This window comes from Conger conger, chromosome 16, assembly GCF_963514075.1.
Source record: "Conger conger chromosome 16, fConCon1.1, whole genome shotgun sequence".
NCBI lineage: Eukaryota > Metazoa > Chordata > Actinopteri > Anguilliformes > Congridae > Conger > Conger conger.
In genome coordinates, this window is record NC_083775.1 from 36,049,345 (window position 1) to 36,069,196 (window position 19,852).

Genomic DNA, 19,852 nt, shown 5'->3' on the forward strand with positions numbered 1-19,852 from the left:
GCGTCCCTCTCCCCAGCAGCGCATTCTAGCTCCTCCTGGGGGATCCCGAGGTGTTCCCTGGCCAGGAGAGATATATAATCTCTCCAGCGGGCTCTGGGTCTCCCTCGGGGTCTCCGCCCAGTTGGACGAGCCCGGAAAACCTCCAAAGGGAGGCGCCCGGGAGGCATCCTGATCAGATGCCCGAAACACCTCAATTGGCTCCTTTCGACGCGAAGGAGCAGCGGCTCTACTCCGAGCTCCATCCGGATGTCCCAGCTCCTCACCCTATCTCTAAGGCTGAGCCCGGCCACCCTACGGAGGAAGCTCATTTTGGCCGCTTGTATACGCGATCTCGTTCTTTCGGTCACTACCCAAAGCTCGTGACCATAGGTGAGGGTTGGGACGTAGATCGACCAGTAAATCGAGAGCTTCGCCTTCCGGCTCAGCTCCTTCTTCACCACAACGGTCCGGTGCAACGCCCGCATTACTGCCGACGCTGCACCGATCCGCCTGTCGATCTCACGCTCCCTTCTACCCTCACTCGTGAACAAGACCCCGAGATACTTGATCTCCTTCACTTGGGGCAAAGACTCGTTCCCAACCCAGAGGGAGCAATCCACCGTTTTCCGGCAGAGAACCATGGCCTCGGACTTGGAGGTGCTGACTCTCATCCCGGCCGCTTCACACTCGGCTGCAAACCGCTCCAGTGCGTGCTGAAGGTCACGGTCCGATGAAGCCAGCAGAACCACATCATCCGCAAAAAGCAGAGATGCGATTCTGAGGTCACCAAACCGGACACTCTCCTCACCTCGGCTGCGCCTTGAGATCCTGTCCATGAATACCACAAACAGGACCGGTGACAAGGGGCAACCTTGGCGGAGTCCAACACCCACCGGAAACGTGCTTGACTTTGTGCCGAGAATGCGGACACAGCTCTCACTTTGGTTATACAGGGACCTGATGGCTCGTAACAATGGCCCCGGTACCCCATACTCCCGCAGTACACCCCACAGGGTTCCCCAGGGGGACACGGTCGAAAGCCTTCTCCAAGTCCACAAAGCACATGTGGACTGGATGGGCAAACTCCCATGACCTCGCCAGCAACCCTGTCAAGGTAAAGAGCTGGTCCACTGTTCCACGGCCAGGACGGAAGCCACATTACTCCTCCTGAATCCGAGGTTTGACCGTCGGTCGGAGCCTCCTTTCCAGTACCCTAGAGTAAGCTTTCCCAGGGAGGCTGAGGAGTGTGATACCCCGGTAATTGGAGCACACCCTCCGGTCCCCCTTCTTGAAAATGGGGACCACCACCCCGGTTTGCCACTCTACAGGTACTGTCCCCGATCTCCACGCGACACTGAAGAGGCGTGTCAGCCAAGATGTTCCCCTAAATAAAACCCCAGCCATATTTATGCTCCATTTCTCTTTAATCTGGTGCTGCTGATGTCCTTTTTAAACTGCCAGAGATGCACTTGGACTGTTTGAACATTTGTATGTACTCTCTGTGTCATGCTAATATATGCAGAACATAGCAGAACATGCTAATGACAACATATATGATTTTTCTTCCAAACTGTTCGCATATGGGTATAGAAATGAAGAAATTACATTTATGGCGTGGGTGGATGATTTGAATGTAAATTATGCCTTTTTCAGGGTGTTAGTTAACATAAGTTTTCTATCACAGTATCTTTTCAGAAATAATGTTGCTTGTCAGAACCAGCATAAGGAATTCTGGGAATATGACACTGAGCAGGAAATAGCGGCTGCTTCCAGCCGTCACAGGGTTTGTTTTCAGCTCCGGAACAGCTTCAGGGAAAAACGTTCCTTCATACGTCTTACATAAAAAAAAAAACGTGGCATTTTCAGCTGTCAAATGGCAACGGTGTCAAACAGAGGCAGCAATGTGCTTCTATCCTTAATCTTCTGCCCGTGATATTTGGGATTATTTCATAAACCACTGCCAAGGATGATCCCGTTTTGCATTTCACAAATTCCGTCTCCTCCTCCGCGTATATTAAAGGTCAGTTTGAACGCGGGAGAGGTTGATAAACATATCTGAGCTTACCCATTGTAAGGTTCTGTCAGGTTGTTGACCTTTAGCCCGGCTAATTTCTCTGGCTACCTCCTCGCTCCCTGCATTCCTGGCTAGGCAGCGCCCTGTGCCCTTTTGTTCCAAGGCATTGTTGCCAGGGTGATAACGAAACCCGCCAACCCGCCAGGCCGCTAACTCGCAATCAAATGAAGGTCAGCCGGCCGAGGTAGTCGTGCTGTTCGGTTACTCTAATCCATCCCACCTCCCTCGCCCCACCCCGTCAGGTTTAAGTGAGCCTGGCAGGAACACGTCGCGTCGCTAATTTGCATGCCGATACACGGAAGCGGAGATGTGCCGGGAATAAAATAAAAATCACGCCGTTGATTTGCATGGACTCGCTCTGTTGTTCTTGGCCCGGAGAGAGCGGGTCTGTGTCCTTGCGACTGGTGGGGCACTCAGACACGTCCAGACATGACCGTTACCGTCGACATCCGATGATGAAGATTTTTTAATTAAAGGTGTTGATTTCTCTCCCCGTCGTAGTCACACGTATGAGCAGAGAGCCTGCGTCCTGCGTCTTCAACAGCTTTCTATCCCGTAAACATAATGGCCAACTGAGGCACTCTAACCCACAGGTGTCAAACTCTGGTGGTTTTTGGGTTGTTCTCAGCACCTGTGGTTCATTCAAGTCATTGATTGGGTAATTGACTTAATTGAAAGGAAACCAGAAAAACCTGCAGACACTGCGGCCCCCTGGGAATTCAGTTTGACATCCCTGCTCTAACCCAATGCAGCGTCCCATGGCTGCTGTTGCATATCATAGATCTACTTGTATAGCCAGGTATTATTTAACCAGTAATGATATAAAATCTCAGAGAAAAAAAAGGTTCTTTGAGTAGTCTCCATAGGGAAACCCTTTTTAGTTATTTATGGAACCCTCTGTCATAGGTGTGAAGTGAGAAAGCTCCCAGACTAAGAACCATTTTGTCCCACAAAGAACCCTTGAATAGATAGGGTTCTTCTATGGAATCACAATTTTTCTTATATCACCAGGCTAGAGGATATTGCGGTTACTTGAGGTGACAAAATCCTGGACCGCATCATTGCTAAACTTCCAGCTGTATTTACAACACTTGCTAATCTGGGCACCTCCGACCACAGCCCAGTCTAAGTTGAGCTTGATCAGCACCCTTAGTTAAGCTTGGTTTGCTTCCATATATAGAGACAAGCAGTGTGACAAAGCCAATTACCAGGGAATGTGCAGAAAGCCTAAGATACACAGAAGCTTTGTGAGCAGATCACTGACCCCAAGATGGACCGTGGAACAATTCATCCACAGCAAAACTGTCACTAGGAAGCCAGAGGACAAAATATTGTTTGATGAATAGTGGAATAGTAGGAAAGGCTGCAAGGAAGAAGCTGTGCTTTTTGTGATGGTTAAAAAAGAAAAACACCGCCACCATCAAGCAGAATTTTGGCCTGGCTAGACTCAAATGTAACCAGGCTTAAAAGCAAGCTATTAGAACTACGGCACCACAGGAACTCACTGAAAGAACTCTAAGCAGCAATAGATAGTGAAGGTTTGTCAATTCCCCCTGGGAGAGATGCTAACTCTGATATTCCTGTTATCACACACAATGATACAGCCCATGTCAGTGCACAAGACAAAGCAGAAGTATTCTGCAAGGCTTTTACACAGAAATGCCACCTACGAGATGAAAACACCCCAGCTCCGTATGTCAGACAATCCACTACCTGATCTATCAGGACCATCGCGTTCAAACGTAAGGACTTCAGCAGGCTCCTGAAGTGTCCTCAACATAAAAAGGCCCAGATCAGGTCCCCACCAGAGTGTTCAAGGAAAGCAGTGCTGAGATCGCCTCTTCAATGGCTGCTTTTCAAGTGGAGTATTCCCGAACCGGCGGAAGTTGGCCTCCGATACACCAAGTAACCCGTTCAAATACTTTCCTTTCCATCATAAGCAATCTGATGGAAGTGGTCATGAACCAATAGCTACAGAGCCTGGTAACCTGTAGAGAGTTTGGATTCAGAACATTACATTACAGTAATTCAGCTGAAACTTTTATCCAAAGTGACTTACAGTTGATTAGACAAAACAAGGGACAATCCCCCCTGGAGAAATGTGATGGCCATATGATTGGCCAACTGTATATGCTTATTATTTCCTATATATTTTTTCACTCCACAATTATAGGTTTGTAATCAAACAATTTGCACGTGGTTAGAGTGCAGATTCTCAGCTTTTATAAAACGATATACTGTATTACAGCATTTATATCAATTACAGCAAGTGCGTAACATCAAGCGCGCTTTCCTGGCCACGGAGAAAACCGATGTGCGTGATGCTGGAGCACCCTGTAGGCCATGGTGCCTTTATGATAAACGCACAGGCTCTCTGACTCATTTTCAGGCCTTTCCAGGAGTCACGCTGCAGAGAAGCTCAACGACGGGCGCTTGGGCCCAGGGGGCAGCGGGGAGAAGGTTGGGATAATGTGGGGTGACTGCGGGCGGTTTATTAGGGGCACGTATGCTTTCAGAAGCAGGTCGAGAGACTTTGAGCAGGTAGCTGTCACAACCGGAGCGGAATGACCGCGTGATTTCCCCTCCTATGAAATCGGTCATGTTTAATCTGTCATGTTAATTAGTTCTGGCCAACTTCACCGAAACGTGCCTCATTTTGGGACGCGAAGGCGAGCCTTCGCCGATACAAGCAGATGTGGCCGCAGATTGCTGCTCTGCGTTTCACTTTCATGCCAATAATGTAATTCCGCTAAATGCGTTCGGATTAAATTATGAAATTACCCTGAAAAATATGAGCACCGCTTCTGATTGCTTTTCCACTCTTTTCTACTTACTTTTGGAGCCGTGTGTTCATTCGTTACGCGTGTCTACACAATCCTGGAACTACACCCTGTACCGCACTGGATGTATTTATTTAGCACTTGGGCCCTCAGCAGTCTGTCCGAGTGGTCCGGACAGACAGAGGGACACAGGGGAAATAACAGTGTGGCGATAGTGGCCAGTTTCTGTCTGGAGAGTGGAACTGGGCTGGTGAGCACGTGCTGACTCTGGGCATTCATAGATAGATACATAGATAGATAGGTACATAGATACATAGATACATAGATACATAGATAGATGGATAGATAGATAGATAGATAGATAGATAGATAGATAGATAGAAGTACACATGAGGTCACATATGCAGGGAACATACACATATACATATACGGCACACATCAGACAGGGCAGGTGTCAAGGGTGGGTGGTGGGGGGGGGGGGGGTTTGTTGAGAAGGGTGATTGCAGTGGGGACAAAACTTTTAATGAATTTGGCTTTTCTACATTTGGGGGTACTAAATGCAGAAAAGCCAAATTCATTAAAAGTTTTGAGCTGATTCAGCAGCGTGCTGATGGCGACAGACAGCTGGTGACTGTGATGGGAGACTTAAAGACGGCAGGTCCTTAGGAGCTCCTCCCAAGTAGCCATTTTGTCATATTCTTCCAGTATATGTGTTTGCTTGCGGTCTGTGATTCCATCAGAAGGCTAACAGTTTAAAATGAAAGCATTATATTTCCTAGGGGGTATACTTTGTGATCAAAGCTGATGCTTTGATGTGTGCATGTTTTGATAAGTTTCTAAGCCAATTATTTTAGTTTGTCATATTTGTTAGTTATTTCAGGGTGATTTCAATGGCTATGCAGGGGTTTTCGGTCTGCTGCCACTGTCAACTTAATGCGACATCTCCCTGTGGTTAGCTACATGTAGAACGTACGGTCCTGGACCACATTGTATTGAGGTTTATGCTATAAAAAATTTAACATGGCAAACGTTACAAATTGGAACAATTTAAATATTTATGGAAGGGTTATACATTGGAAGACCCAGTACCAAGTGCCAAGTGTGTGTGTGGGGGGGGGGGGTAATCCTGAAGAATTAACACCTTGCAAGTAGTCATTCAACAGGAATAGTAATATTTAGAATTGCAATATGTGTTCATGAAATGCACTTCGTATCTGTCACCCCAAACGTACAGTTGGGTACAATATCATCCTTCAATTTAATGAATCCACACAAACAAATTATTTTCATACATTCATTCAAAGAATGCTGGCACAATGCTTTTTGCCACTGGTGTTTTCTGGCTGGTACCCTCAAACAACATAAAAGGTTTTTCAGAATTGCATTTCTCATTTCAATCTGCACATACAGGCGAAGACAGTTTATGTTAATGATAATACTGGAGAATCCATTTAATTGAATAACAGATTATCACATAATTTGGGTATTTGCTCAGAACTGCCAAATCCTGATGCATTTCTCATTAGTTCCATTGTAAAGCGATTGCATATTTGCAAAAACCATGATGGCATATTTTGGATATTTTCATGGAATTACGTCCAATAACATTGCATAATGATCTATAAATATGTGTTAAGTTGGCAGATGCCTCATGAATAAATCGACAATTGCTCTGTAGAAGCAAAACTGCCCAAATCATGAAGGTAGGTGGTTTCTGTGGAAAATCACATTCAGAGCGGACGTCTGAGTGGCACGCTTCCATCTCATTCTTCTATGTGATTAAGCAAATTCTGCTGAAGTTATTAGCATGTATCAGGTTGCACACAAACTCGAAAGCAGTCAAAACTTCAGAATCCAGTATCAGTCATGACCAAATTGCACCAATAAATTGTTTTACAGGTGGGTTTAAGAAGCATGAACAATAACTATGGCCTGCCTAAGACATTTCAATGCAGGAAAAACCCTGATATCATGTGACTTGCAATATTTGCCTGGCTAAGTTTTACTTTCTGTAGTGACTCCATAGTCAAAATCTGTTTTAATAGAAAAAGCTTTTCTGATCATTCATGTGTCAGGACCAAAAGATATACAGATGTTTTGGAGTGATTTGGGGTCACTTTGGGATTTGTGTGCAGTTTTGAGAAAAGTCATGTGGAATTTGAATCCCATATCTTTACCATATTTTGTACACAAGTTGACATTAAGTTTCTGCACAAATATAAAGTAGTTTTGGGTTGTTCCTTGACTTAGAAATTGAGATATTCAGCGCTAAACTATAAAAACTTACTGTGCTTTGCAATTTACTTTGTATTATAGCGTCATTTTTGTCGACACTGTGTGTACATGCTCTGACATTATTTTTTTTTCCTAAATTCAAAGTCAGTTCTCGAAATGCCATTGCTTTCAATTACTAGTAGTGATTGTTCCACCAGCATTAGAATGTGCGGTTAAAGGGTTACACCTTAAAGGGTTAACAAGGTTTGCCTTCCTAGACGCAGCGTATTACAGCACTGATCTGTGAGTCGGGCTGACCCCCTGCCCATGCTGCTGAAGCCCCTTTTACAGTAATGGCATTTGACAGAGCAACATACAGTTGATTAGACTAAGCGGGAGACAATCCTCCCCTGGAGCAATGCAGGGTTAAGGGCCCAACGGCTGTGCGGATCTTATTGTGGCTCCACCGGGATTAGAACCACCGACCCTGCGTGTCCCAGTCATTTACCTTAACCACTACGCTACAGGCCGCCCCTTCATCGGCGGTCGCTGTCCGTGGGGCTGGCGTCGGTCCCTCTGCCAGTGATTCAGGCAGGGTCTCATCAGCTCATGAGTCCCTTAATGAAGTCCCACAACCCACGAGCGCGCCTGTCATTTTCACTGCGCCGCTCCGCTTGTGGGAATCCACAGCGGGTCATACTAATTATCCGAGGGGTCAACGTCGAAACCGCCCGCCTCCGCTGAGGTGGAACCGGCCGCGGCCGCTTCGCTCCGGGTGTCCCGATCCGTATTCCGCGTCCGTCTGCAGAGGTGAGGGGGAACATATTTTCATCGCGTTTGTTGATATCATAACAACAGGCCGTTCTGCAGCGACAGTAATGGGCTTCCCGGGAGCTGCCGACTAGTTCAGACCCAGTTCAGGCCCGTGGGGTACCCCCGGGGGCAGCCGGGTGGGTGGGGGGTCGCAGGGTCACTGGTCTGACAGGAAGGCCTCAGTTCGGCATGTCTGATTAGGCCAACCAAACGGAGAGGGTGGGATGCAGCCAGACCTGGGTCAAATATGTAATTGTTTTGGATTCACATACAGTCCCCTGAAAAAGTATTGGAACAGCAAGGCCAATTCCTTTGTTTCTGCAATAGACTGAACACATTTGGGGTTGAGATAAAGAGATGAACGAGACCAGGGTTCGGAATTTCAGCTTTTATTTCCTGGTATTTACACCTAGATGTGTTAAACTTACAGCATAGCACCTTTGGTGTCAGACCACCCAATTATCTTCAGTCTATCGCAAAGACAACAAAGGAAGTTACCTCGCTGTTCCAATACTTTTAGAGGGGACTGTACCTCCTTGTGCTCGATTGATCTTACCTGGTGCAAATGAGCCAACCAAGATGACCAGAAGGCGGTATATGCATTTTCTGAGGGCATTTCATAAGTTCCAATGCACCAAGTATGACGTATTTCACCCAGATTGAGGCTCTGATTACTGTCGGATTAATTGGCCTGTCTGAGGCTTTGCCTACAGGGCTGTTTGGAGATAAGGCTGTGCTTCCATGCTGCCTTTACAGCAGGGATCAGCAACTCACGGTCCTTGAGGGCCAAAACCTGCTGGTTTTCCACCCTCCCTTACCAAAACAGTCTGGCCCTAATCAGCAGCCCTAATTGCACGGGAGAAAATAAAACCAGGGCTGGATTTGAGAAGAGACGAGTTCAGATTCACCACCATTTTGTGGGGAGGCGGTGGGGCAAGAAAGCTCTCACTTCCAATCATCAATCATTCCCTTGTTTTTACTTCTGTCCAGTCCAACAACAGTACCACAGAGAACTGCTATTAGTACACAAAACTGGGGGTTTTTAAGACCAGGCTTGAGACAGTGTTGGGATACTAGGGTATTTAGCTTTTAGGCAAACTAGGCAGTAAGTACACTTAGGGGTAGGAAAAGGCATGCATTGCTGGGCTGAATGGCCTGTTCTCGCCATTACCATGTTAATGGTAATGTTTGAATTTGACTTGGAAATGTTAATTCGAAGCTGTCGCGCACCCTCGATGGATACTGTGCGTTATTCACAGAAAAGTTGTTTCCTGCTGCCAACTCAATTCTTTGTGTTCAACATTAATAACACTGAAAATGTAATTTGCCGATTTCTCATGCTCATATCGCCGTGCCTCCCCCCCCCCGCCGTGAGTGAAGCCCTCGACAGACGAAACGAAACAGTCGATACGACGTTAGCCGCCGGCCGGCGCGGCGGCCGGCCAGGAGCAGACGACGCGCTTCTCCTCCTAACCGCCGTATCGCGCAATATGTCTGACCGCCCTGCCGAGAGGAATAGGTGACAAGGACAGAAATTAAGCGTTTGTTCTTGTTTATCAGCGATCCAATGGAGCGCGAGGCCAAGAAAGTCAGCCACATCTCAGCACAAATGAGCTTGTTTGCGAGTGGTAATTCATTTGCCGTAGAACGGTATTTGTGTGGTGCCTCTCTCTCCCTGACATTTAAACGTAAGCGATCCACGACTGATTTATTCACAACCTCAATGGGTTCGACCTCAATCAAAGACGAAGGCCTCAGTCGTTTGCAGTCTACCTGCTTTTTTCCCCCCATTTATTCTGCTGTCTTTTTGGTAAACACACTTAATGAGTTGCATCAATTCTGATTAGGGCGATGCCTATAACTCTCTTCCCGCAGAAAATAAGCGAAATAAAATGAAGGTAAATTAATAAAAAAATACATTAAAAGGACGTAATACAAGCAAAGTAAGGGAACAAACATTCACACAGTGAAGTCGTCATATTTCTCATCATGGAATTTGGTATAGGGTTATTCATTGAGTGCCATTTTTACTTTTTTGACTTTTTCACATTTTTTCCCGAGGTAATTGTTATTCTATGAATGTCTGCATGTGTGCCGACAATTTCAACATTCCAGATAAACCCTGCAAAAGACATTTCGAGCCAGAAGCCAAATCGCAGTTGAATTAAAAGTCCTGATTGCAGTTAGAGGCAGAGTTATTTGACTGCCATGAACTTTAACCTGTAGGTCTAGCGAATCCAGCAGTGTTCCCTTTACACACCTTTCTGTTACCTCTGCTGAGCAGTCATACGCTACCTCACCCCCTGCTCTGAGTGTGTGCTGTTCCATCATACGCTACCCCACCCCCTGCTCTGAGTGTGTGCTGTTCCATCATATGGTACCCCACCCCCTGCTCTGAGTGTGTGCTGTTCCATCATACGCTACCCCACCCCCTTCTCTGAGTGTGCGCTGTTCCATCATACGGTACCCCACCCCCTGCTCTGAGTGTGTGCTGTTCCGTCATACGCTACCCCACCCCCTTCTCTGAGTGTGTGCTATTCCATCATACGGTACCACACCCCCTTCTCTGAGTGTGTGCTGTTCCATCATACGGTACCACACCCCCTGCTCTGAGTGTGTGCTGTTCTGTCATACGTTACCCCACACCCTGCTCTGAGTGTGTGCTGTTCCGTCATAGAGTACCCCATACCCTGCTCTGAGTGTGTGCTGTTCTGTCATACGTTACCCCACACCCTGCTCTGAGTGTGTGCTGTTCCGTCATAGAGTACTCCACAACCACCATTCCGCACCTCCAGTACTTCTGAGAACAACTCTTATTAAATGTCAGTGTGATCTGACAGCGGCTCAGGCGGCTGGTATTTTTAGTCTGGAGCTCGGCTGACTGTGGCAGGAGGCTTTCTTTGTCCAGAGAACCTTTCGCCCTAAGGCATGACACCCCACAGCCGGAACATTCTACGCCCTCAGACCTCTTCCATTAGACCAGCGGTTCCCTCCACGTGCTCCACGTCTGTCGTGCTGGTCTGTTTGTCCTTCCCTCTCACTGTTCTCATACAGAACCTGAGCCCTCCAACCGCTCCCCACATCACACACGCAATGACTGCCTTTAAATAACCCACTGCACCAGGGAAGTAGCCACGACAGTTGCCCGTTGACCCAAACTTGGGTCAGGAGAAATGACCCATTAAGAGTGCACAGCACAACCAGGAATTTAATTACACAACTGTTTATGGTTGGGGGGGGGGGGGGTGGTGGAGAGTAATTTCTCTCTCTCTCTCTGTAAATTGGAAGGAAAGGGTGTGAAAAGGTGGCAGCTAATTAGGCTTCAACAGCAATACTTTCACATTGAGAGCTGTTAAAGATTTTAACTTTTCTCACACTGACAAAGAGGAGACTGGAAGTCTTCGCTTCAAGAAAAGCATCTAAATTAGGAGAGACGGAATGGCAAGACGAGGCTTTTCCACAACATTGCACAAAAGCCATTCGTCAGGTCTGTTTTGTGGGGGTCTACCTGTCATTATTGGGAACTAAGAGGACATTTTGTAATTGTGTGCCTGTATGGCATTACTTCTACTATTTACTGGAATCTTCCACAGTGTTTGCTCCATCTTAAATAATTCTGCTTCGTGAGCTAATCACCTTCAGCTGCAGTCAGACTCTACTCCTGAAGGAGGAGCCATTTTGTGTGTGGGTGTGGGTGCGGGTGTGTGAGTGAGAGAGAGGAAAACAGAAAAAGAGTGAGTGTGAAAGAGATGGAGAGACTGTGTGTAAGAGACAGTGAGAAAGAGAGAGAGAGAGAATGTAAGTGTGTTGGGGGGTTAGCATTATATATAATGATGCAATGATGTATCTGCCATTGCACTGAATACCAGGCCACATGTTAATAAATCTAACTGATATAACTGTAGAATCTCTCCCCACCTTCAAGCGCAAGCTGAAGACACACCTCTTCAAGCAGCACCTCTCCCCATCCCTCCCTACCTCCCTGTGAACCTTAATTGTTGTCTCTGTGACTTGCTTTGTGTATCGGTATTTTTAGTTGGCTAGGTAAGCAGTGTTTGGATAGTTAACTTTGGTCACTTTTGCTCTGTTGTTTGTTTGTTTCTTTGTTAAAAAAAAAAATGGTCCTTTGTTGTACAGGTAGCAGTTGAAATTGTACTTCCCTCTAGGGTCTTTCAGTGAACTTATCCCTGGTTATGGGTATGCACTTTCTTGTACGTCGCTCTGGATAAGAGCGTCTGCCAAATGCCAATAATGTAATGTCATGTAATAATGAACACATTAAAATAGAGACTGGGACAGCAGTACCTCATCAGGGTTAATCGGTATATTTTCCCTGAAAAGGATTCAAAAGCAAATACCCAGCTAACAAAGCTAAAAAAATAAATCCAATGTTAACAAAGATGAAAATATGAACCAAGTTGCCCAGCACATGAAGGCTGTCTGTAAGCTGTCTGCAAGTGAATGGGTTTGCTTTACTGGAGTCTTTTAATCATTTTAGTCTTTGTTAAACAGGTTCTTCTATTGGAGTTGATTTTCGTCCTTGTAGTAATTTAGTCTTTTTTTTCATGAAATCTCTTTAAATTTCATATCTTATTTCCTGGTATTTACACCAAGATGTGTAAAACCTAAGTCTAAAACCTTCCACTTTTTCTCCAAAAATTTAGTCTTTAGTGGTGGGTGTTGGCTGTGTGTTTTGCATCATTGTCTTGCTGCATGATCCTCCCAATTAGTAACAATTTTCTCCATAAATTGGCACACAGAATATTTTTGAAAACTTCTGCATTCATCCTGCTGCTACCATCATGATTACTGAGATTACAAAGATTACTGAGCCCACTCCAAAAGCAGCCATGCAAACCCAAGCCATGACACTTCCTCCACCGCGTTCACAGACAAGCTTGTATGTTTTGGATCGCTTCTTCCACATGTTGGCCTTTCCATCACATTGGTAGAGGTTAATCTTGGTCTCATCAGTCCATAAAATGTTGTTCTAGAACTTTTGTGGCTCATCTCTGGACTTTTGCAAATTGTAATATCGCCTTCCGATTCTTACTCCTGATGAGTGGTTTGAATCGTGTGGTATAGCCTCTATATTTCTGCTCTCTTCTTCGAACAGTTGATTGAGATACCTTCACCCCTGCCCTGTGGAGATTGTTTGTGATGCCACTCAGCTCTCACAATGTTTCTGTCATCAACTGCTGTTGTTTTCCTCGGTCGACCTGTTCGATATCTGTTGCTCAGTAAGCCAGCGGTTTCTTTCTTTTTCAGGGCATTCCAGGTTGTTGAACAAGTTATCCCCAATGCTTGTGCAATGTATTCCCCCTCTTTTCTAAGCTTCAAAATGCTTTTCTCCCATGGACAGCTCTCTGGTGTTCATGCTAGTTCATCTTTTCTAACACAAATGCGGTCTTCACAGGCAAAACTCAAGGCTAAAACCAAGAGTAACATTCAGAATTATTTACTGTTTTCCTAATCAATCTAACAGGACACATCTGGGCAACAAGAAACACCTGTCATTCACATGTTCCAATAAAAACACCAGTCATTTACCTTAACCACTACACTACAGGCCACCCAGCAGGGGGAGGATCGCCGCCCTGATCGCCTCGACGTGGTCGTATGTATGCGGTATATCCTAGATAACATGGGTAATTGGTATAGATAGGATACAGTTGGCAATCAAATTTGAAAGAAATGAAAGAAATGTTCTAGTATAAAACTAAAATATACAATTCAGAAGTTGAAAAAACATTTATTTTTTCTTAGCTCACTTTTATTGCAGCTCCGGCCGGTTTGGTAGAAATACAAGTTTGTTTAGCAAATTATTCAATGCAGACATATTTATCCCACCTGGTTATGAAGCTATGATTGTTTTATGATTAACATTGAAGTTTATTTCGTAATTTGTTCAGCCATTTTTAATAAAAATCTATTTTTGTCGGGACTAAACCTAAGCAAATGTCAAATGTCATGAACTACTTCTTATTGTTGTGTGAATACATTGCTGGGTCATTTCAGTACCAAACTCATTTAAAACATGGCAATCGTTCTGTATGGGGTTTCTTACTCTTTCCAACAAGGAGCAATGTTTTGTGAGCGTTTGCATTGGACTTGCTATGGATAAACCTGTAAATATACTGGCTAACGGGGTTGACAGGGCTCTGGTTAACCTAATTTAGAAATAAAGTTCCATTTTAAATGTGACGCAGGTTTGTTAGAAAGCATTACGGTGAGTAATCCTTTTTGGAGATATTTTTGGACACCATGGTCATGCTTTTTAAAAAACGTGCCCTCATATACGTATGTCAATAAAACAGCGCGTGAAGGTAACATTTTGTATCAAAAACGTTTTAATAGAAAAATAAACTTTTCTGACCATTCATGTGTCTAGACAAAAATATATAAAGATTTTTGGTTTTGGTTTTGGAGAGATTTGGGGTGCAGTTTTAGGAAAACTCATGTGGAATTTGAATGCCTGACAGAGATCAAGTTTTGCACAAGTATAAAGTAGTTCTGAGTTGGTCCTTGACTTAGAAATGTAGATATTCAGTGTTAAACTATGAACTATGCATGTTGTATTTATTTTATTTTTATGTTTATCTTTTGTGGACACTGTATGTACATGCTCTGACATAAATATGATCTGTATTTCATTCTCACTCTTCTTTACTTTAAGCCTCCAACCATGTGTTCAGTAAGTAGTTTTTTTTTAGATGTAGACACTTTCATAGGACTAGTACAAAATAGGCAGAAATTGTCTTCTAGGGGGCCAAAGTAAAAAGAGTCAAATTGATTATTTTAATGGGGTTGATTTCAGTCCTTGTAGTTTTTTAGCCTTAGTTAAATGGGTTGTTTTACTGGGGTGGGTTTTAGTCGTTGCAGTTTTTTAGTCTTAGTTAAATTGATTATTTTACTGGGGTTGGTTTTAGTCCTTGTAGTTTTTAGACTTAGCTAAATGGGTTGTTTTACTGGGGTTGGTTTTAGTCGATGTAGTATTTTAATTCTTCTGTGTTTGTAAAATAATACGATCAGAGTTAATGGCAAAGAGACAGAAATACATGCAGGATTCTACTTCTATAGAATCCTATATGCTGACTATTTACACCTGTATAAAACAACCTTTTTCCACTCGTGCTCTATTAATATCCAGTTCTTTATTATCACTGATCCAAAAAAATAATAATCGCACTTCATATTAACTCTAAAAGCTGTCGTAATTAGATGAAGCAGCTTTTTTTAGCACTACTGATAATAAACTGTGTGGGAAAGTCAATGTTTTTTTTTATATAGAGAAGAGCTTCAAGACCAGCTGAAATCAAAATGAACTTTTTCCTCAATTTAGTGAATTCTTCAAAACCATGAACCAGTTCCCGACGCCCCCACATCTAGAACATGGACTGAAATAAAAAGAGCTCTTCCAGGTTTTACTCAGCTAAATCCGTAATCCTGCTTGGTGGAAGAGGCCCCTGATCAGATCCTGATAACTACTGTTTTCATTGTTTCATTTCAACACAGGCTTACAGCTGTGAAATGAGTAGGACTCCAGTAATATAGGTATCAAGTCCACTGGATAAATGGTTATTGAAATTCTCATTTCAAAGTTACAAATATTTTGTAAGGACCTCCATTCCTGGTTGGTTTGTGCCTTTGTGGTCCATATCCTCACAGAGATGGGCGAAATTAAAATAATTTTCCTTACAAATAAAAGGCCTGTTTCCAATGACTAGAAAAGGGGAGGGAGGAATGAGAGGAGAGAGTGGGGAGGAGGGTGAGAAAGAAAAAGAAAAAGCAGTAAAGGGAGATAGTGAGAGACAGAAAAGAGCAAGAAAGAAGGGGCGAGAGAGGAGGACAAGGGAAGATCAGAAGGAGAGAGAGAGAGAGATGAGAGCCAATGAGAAAAGAAAAGAAAAGCAGGAGAGAGATGAGGAGAGTGAGAGAGAAAAGACCAAGACAGAGAGCGAGAGATGAGAGAGAAAGAGAGAAAAGAAAACAAGACAGAGGGAGGGAGATGAAAAGGAGAAAGGAGAATGAGATGGAGGGAGAGATGAGAGAGAAAGGGAAAAGAAAACAAGACAAGGAGAGAGAGACTGTGCCAGAGAGAGACTGTGGGGGAGAGAGAGAGAGAGAGGATGACAGGTCAGTCAGCGGGATGGTAGCCGGCTCTGTAAGAGGGCTAACAGAGCAGGCTGTGCTGGGTTAATCATATGCACTGAACTCATTATCACAACTCCAATCCACCTCTCTTCGAGTCTCGCAGACGGACTCAATTAAGCAACCAGCAGCCCTTACTTTCCCTTTCCGTCTTATCTCCCAGACATTACTCCTGGGCTGTGACCGCAAGTTTGCATCTTTATTCCCTTCAAAAATAACTGAAAATTAGCCTTATTCTCATATAGCTGCACAGATGGTGTAGGACATTGTACATATCAGATTTTCATAGGTCCCTGTTGATTTGGTGGTGTTTATGGGCCACTTATTTTAAGCAGTCATTGCAGGACTAATTTCATTTACATGCCCCAAACTTGTTTATTTTATAGGTTACGTGTAATGCCGTGGAGTTAATCCAGAGCTGGATGTGATTGTGGTCTCCATGGTGTAAACCCTGTTCTGGCCATGGTTACGGTTGCCATGGTGTAAACCCTGTTCTGGCCATGGTTACGGACTCTGTGGTGTAAACCCTATGCTGGGTGTGGTTACAGTTTCCATGGTGTAAACCCTGTGCTGGGCATGGTTACAGTTGCCATGGCGTAAACCCTGTTCTGGCCATGGTTACGGACTCTGCGGTGTAAACCCTGTTCTGGGTGTGGTTACGGTTGCCATGGAGTAAACCCTGTGCATGTGCTCTTTGTCTCCACAGAGACCTGATGCCTTCAACCCTGGAGGGCCAGATCACCATGGAGAAGACGCCCAGCTACTTTGTGACCAACAGCGCCCCCAAGCGCATCCACTCCATGGCGCGGGACATCAAACTGATCATCGTGGTCCGTAACCCCGTGACCCGGGCCATCTCCGACTACACCCAGACCCTGTCCAAAAAGCCCGAGATCCCCACCTTCGAGGTGCTGGCCTTCAAGAACAGGACGCTGGGGCTCATCGACGCGTCTTGGAGCGCCCTCCGCATCGGGATCTACGCCCTGCACCTGGAGACCTGGCTGCAGTACTTCCCCCTGGCCCAGATGCACTTCGTCAGCGGCGAGAGGCTCATCACCGACCCCGCCGGGGAGCTGGGCCGCGTGCAGGACTTCCTGGGCCTCAAGCGCATCGTCACCGACAAACACTTCTACTTCAACAAGACCAAGGGCTTCCCCTGCCTGAAGAAGCCGGAGGACAGCAGCACCCCCCGCTGTCTGGGCAAGTCCAAGGGCAGGACTCACCCCAGCATAGACCCTGACGTCATATGCAGGCTGCACAAATTTTACAAACCTTTCAACATGATGTTCTACCAAATGACCGGGCAGAACTTTGAGTGGGAGCTGGAAGGCCAGCAGTGACCCCCCTCCCCAAAACTCCCAGATGCCTACAGTAATGCACCAAGTCGTAACATTCATAATCTAAGGAATATACAGTGAGCTCCATAATGTTTGGGACAAAGTGATATTTTCTCTCCACTTGTGGCTAAATTGCACATTCCGAGCTTTGATTCAGGGCAGGGGTCACCAACCCTTTGATTGAGGCTCACTTTGTTAAGGTTGGAGCGAAAACCTACAGGACGTGTAGATCTCCAGGAACAGGGTTGGTGATTTAGAGGTATTTCTTATACACTGGTTTCACCATGTAGAAATTTGAGCACTTTTTATACACCCCCCCCCCCCCCACACTCTTTCTCTCAGTGTATTCACCATAAAGTTTGGGGCATGTAAATGAAATTAGTCCTGCAATGACTGCTTAAAATAAGTGGCCCATAAACACCACCAAATGCTGACTATCTACTCCTGTGCTGCAACCATCTTCAGGTTCTGCATTTTAAGTACTTGCCTAAACTAATGTGGCCTTCCTGTTTTTGCAGCTAACTTGTGGTTTGCATCTTGCAGTGTCGCCTACGTAGTTTTGTTCATTAAGTCTTGTGCGGACTCCTGAGGAGTGTTCCTGATCTGTCTGACAGGTTTTGAAGGATTTCATTATGGTGAGAAGCATCATCTGTGGAGGTTCTCCTTAGCTTTTTACAATTACTCACCAGTGCTCTCTTTCTTCTTAATGATGTTCAAATCTGTCTATTTGGAAGGCCTATTGTTTGGCCTAAGACTGTTGGTTTTGTTTTTTTTCTCAGCCTCATAATGGTTTCAATGAATGACTTACATTGGCACAACTCCTTATGTTGGCAAACACCAGTAACACACGCCTAAGACAATCATGTAATGTAAAAAGCCTAGCATCAAGACCAGATACTGAAAGTTCTCGTATACCTGCACTAAGGAAACAATTGAACACATCTGACTAATCAGAAACATGTGAAGCCACTTGTCACAAACATTATGGTGCCCTGAAATAGGGATACTATGCATAAGAAGTTCTGTAATTTCTATATGGTGAACCCAAAATGCATAAAATATTGTTTAATTAAAGCAGAGAATATGCACTTTAACCACACGTAAATTGATTGATTAAAAATCTAAAATTGTGGAGTACTGAGCGAAATCAACAAAAAAATGTCTTTGTCCCAATCATTATGGAGCTTACTGTGTTCTCAAAAAATTGATTATATGCTGCATGCATTGGAAAATGTATAAATTACTGCCGCTGTGGTTTATCTAACTTTATACACGTACAACAGAATACATTGTAAAATTAGCAAGGAGGGCAGCACATTTTTTTTTTTTTCATGTCTATAGGAAGAGGGTTAGACCAAGGTTAGAGGTCTGTGAGTCTGGTTTGGGGAAACAGTTTGCACAAGAGCCAGTAAATCTGAAAGTTGTGAGGAGACATTTTTTTTAAAGGGGATTTGATTTTTGTGTGACCCATATTGTAAAATATATTGTAAAAATAAAACAAGAAAATGAAAAACAGTGGCAATATTTTATATGTTTTGTAATATATGCTGTATATTTTGTCACCTTCAAATATGTATTCCTTATTTTGTATTTCATGCTCAGTCTGGGATAATTAACATAATTAACAGGTAATTTTTCAAAAAAGGGTTGAAAGGCTGTGGCAGCAGAGAAGCTCCCTACCGTACAGAATATTATCCAGAGACACAATCTTTGACAGAACATGAAAACTAGAATTAACTTTGCTTTGCAAAACGTTCCATCCAATCCTTCACTGAACAGGTATGAGTTTGCCAGTCTAAAGTCAGTGGTGGTGACAATCCCTTGTACATACGTATAATGCATAAAATATATTTTTATTGGGAAAACAGGCAATGATATTCTCTTTTTTTAAACAAACTGGTAAAATTGTAGTATTCAGTTCAATCAGCTTGCAGCAGTGGGTGCAGCTAATTAAGTGTCCTTATAAACAAAATGGCTCCTGCAACATTGTGAATAGAGGAGACCTACAGAGAGCCTCTTGCCCAAAATGTCCATGTTAAATTATGAACTCTGTTAAAGCATAACTGTGTCTTTGTTCAGTTTTGCAGTACTGCTCCGTGCCGGTAACAAGGCTGTATAAACATTTATGAGGTGCTGTTACTTCACGTTTGTTTGCATGCTTGGCTGAAAGTTGGAGAGCTCACAGACAGCAGTGGTATTTCAGTGAACACACACTTGTACGGACCTCTCTGTTCCAGAAGAACTGACTTGCAGGTGTGTCTTATGTACGTGACTCTGCCCACATTAAATGTTGCTTCTTTCCATGTTCTGGTGGATTCTATTTGTTTTGGATTGCTTTAGAATCAGAGTGTCAGACTTGGAGAGCCTCTGTGTCTTTTTTTGGCTGCGTTTATGCAAGTGAATAATTTAACACATTGATTGGCTAAAGTTCTAAATTGCAGCTTAAAAGGAAACCAAAACCTGCAGACACTGCGGCCCTCCAGGACTGGAGTTAAACCTGCAGA

At 44.3% G+C, this 19,852-nt stretch overlaps 1 protein-coding gene across 1 annotated transcript in view; it reads left to right on the forward strand.

Moving 5' to 3' along the window:
- The window catches only part of LOC133114705 (heparan sulfate glucosamine 3-O-sulfotransferase 4-like), a 131,492-nt gene extending 111,841 nt beyond the window's left edge, over positions 1–19,651 (forward strand). Inside the window, exon 2 of the mRNA XM_061224284.1 lies at positions 16,718–19,651. Within this exon, the coding sequence (XP_061080268.1) occupies positions 16,718–17,351 (634 nt within the window). The 3' untranslated portion in view covers positions 17,352–19,651. The remainder of the gene's footprint in view (positions 1–16,717) is intronic.
- Positions 19,652–19,852: the final 201 nt, after the last annotated feature.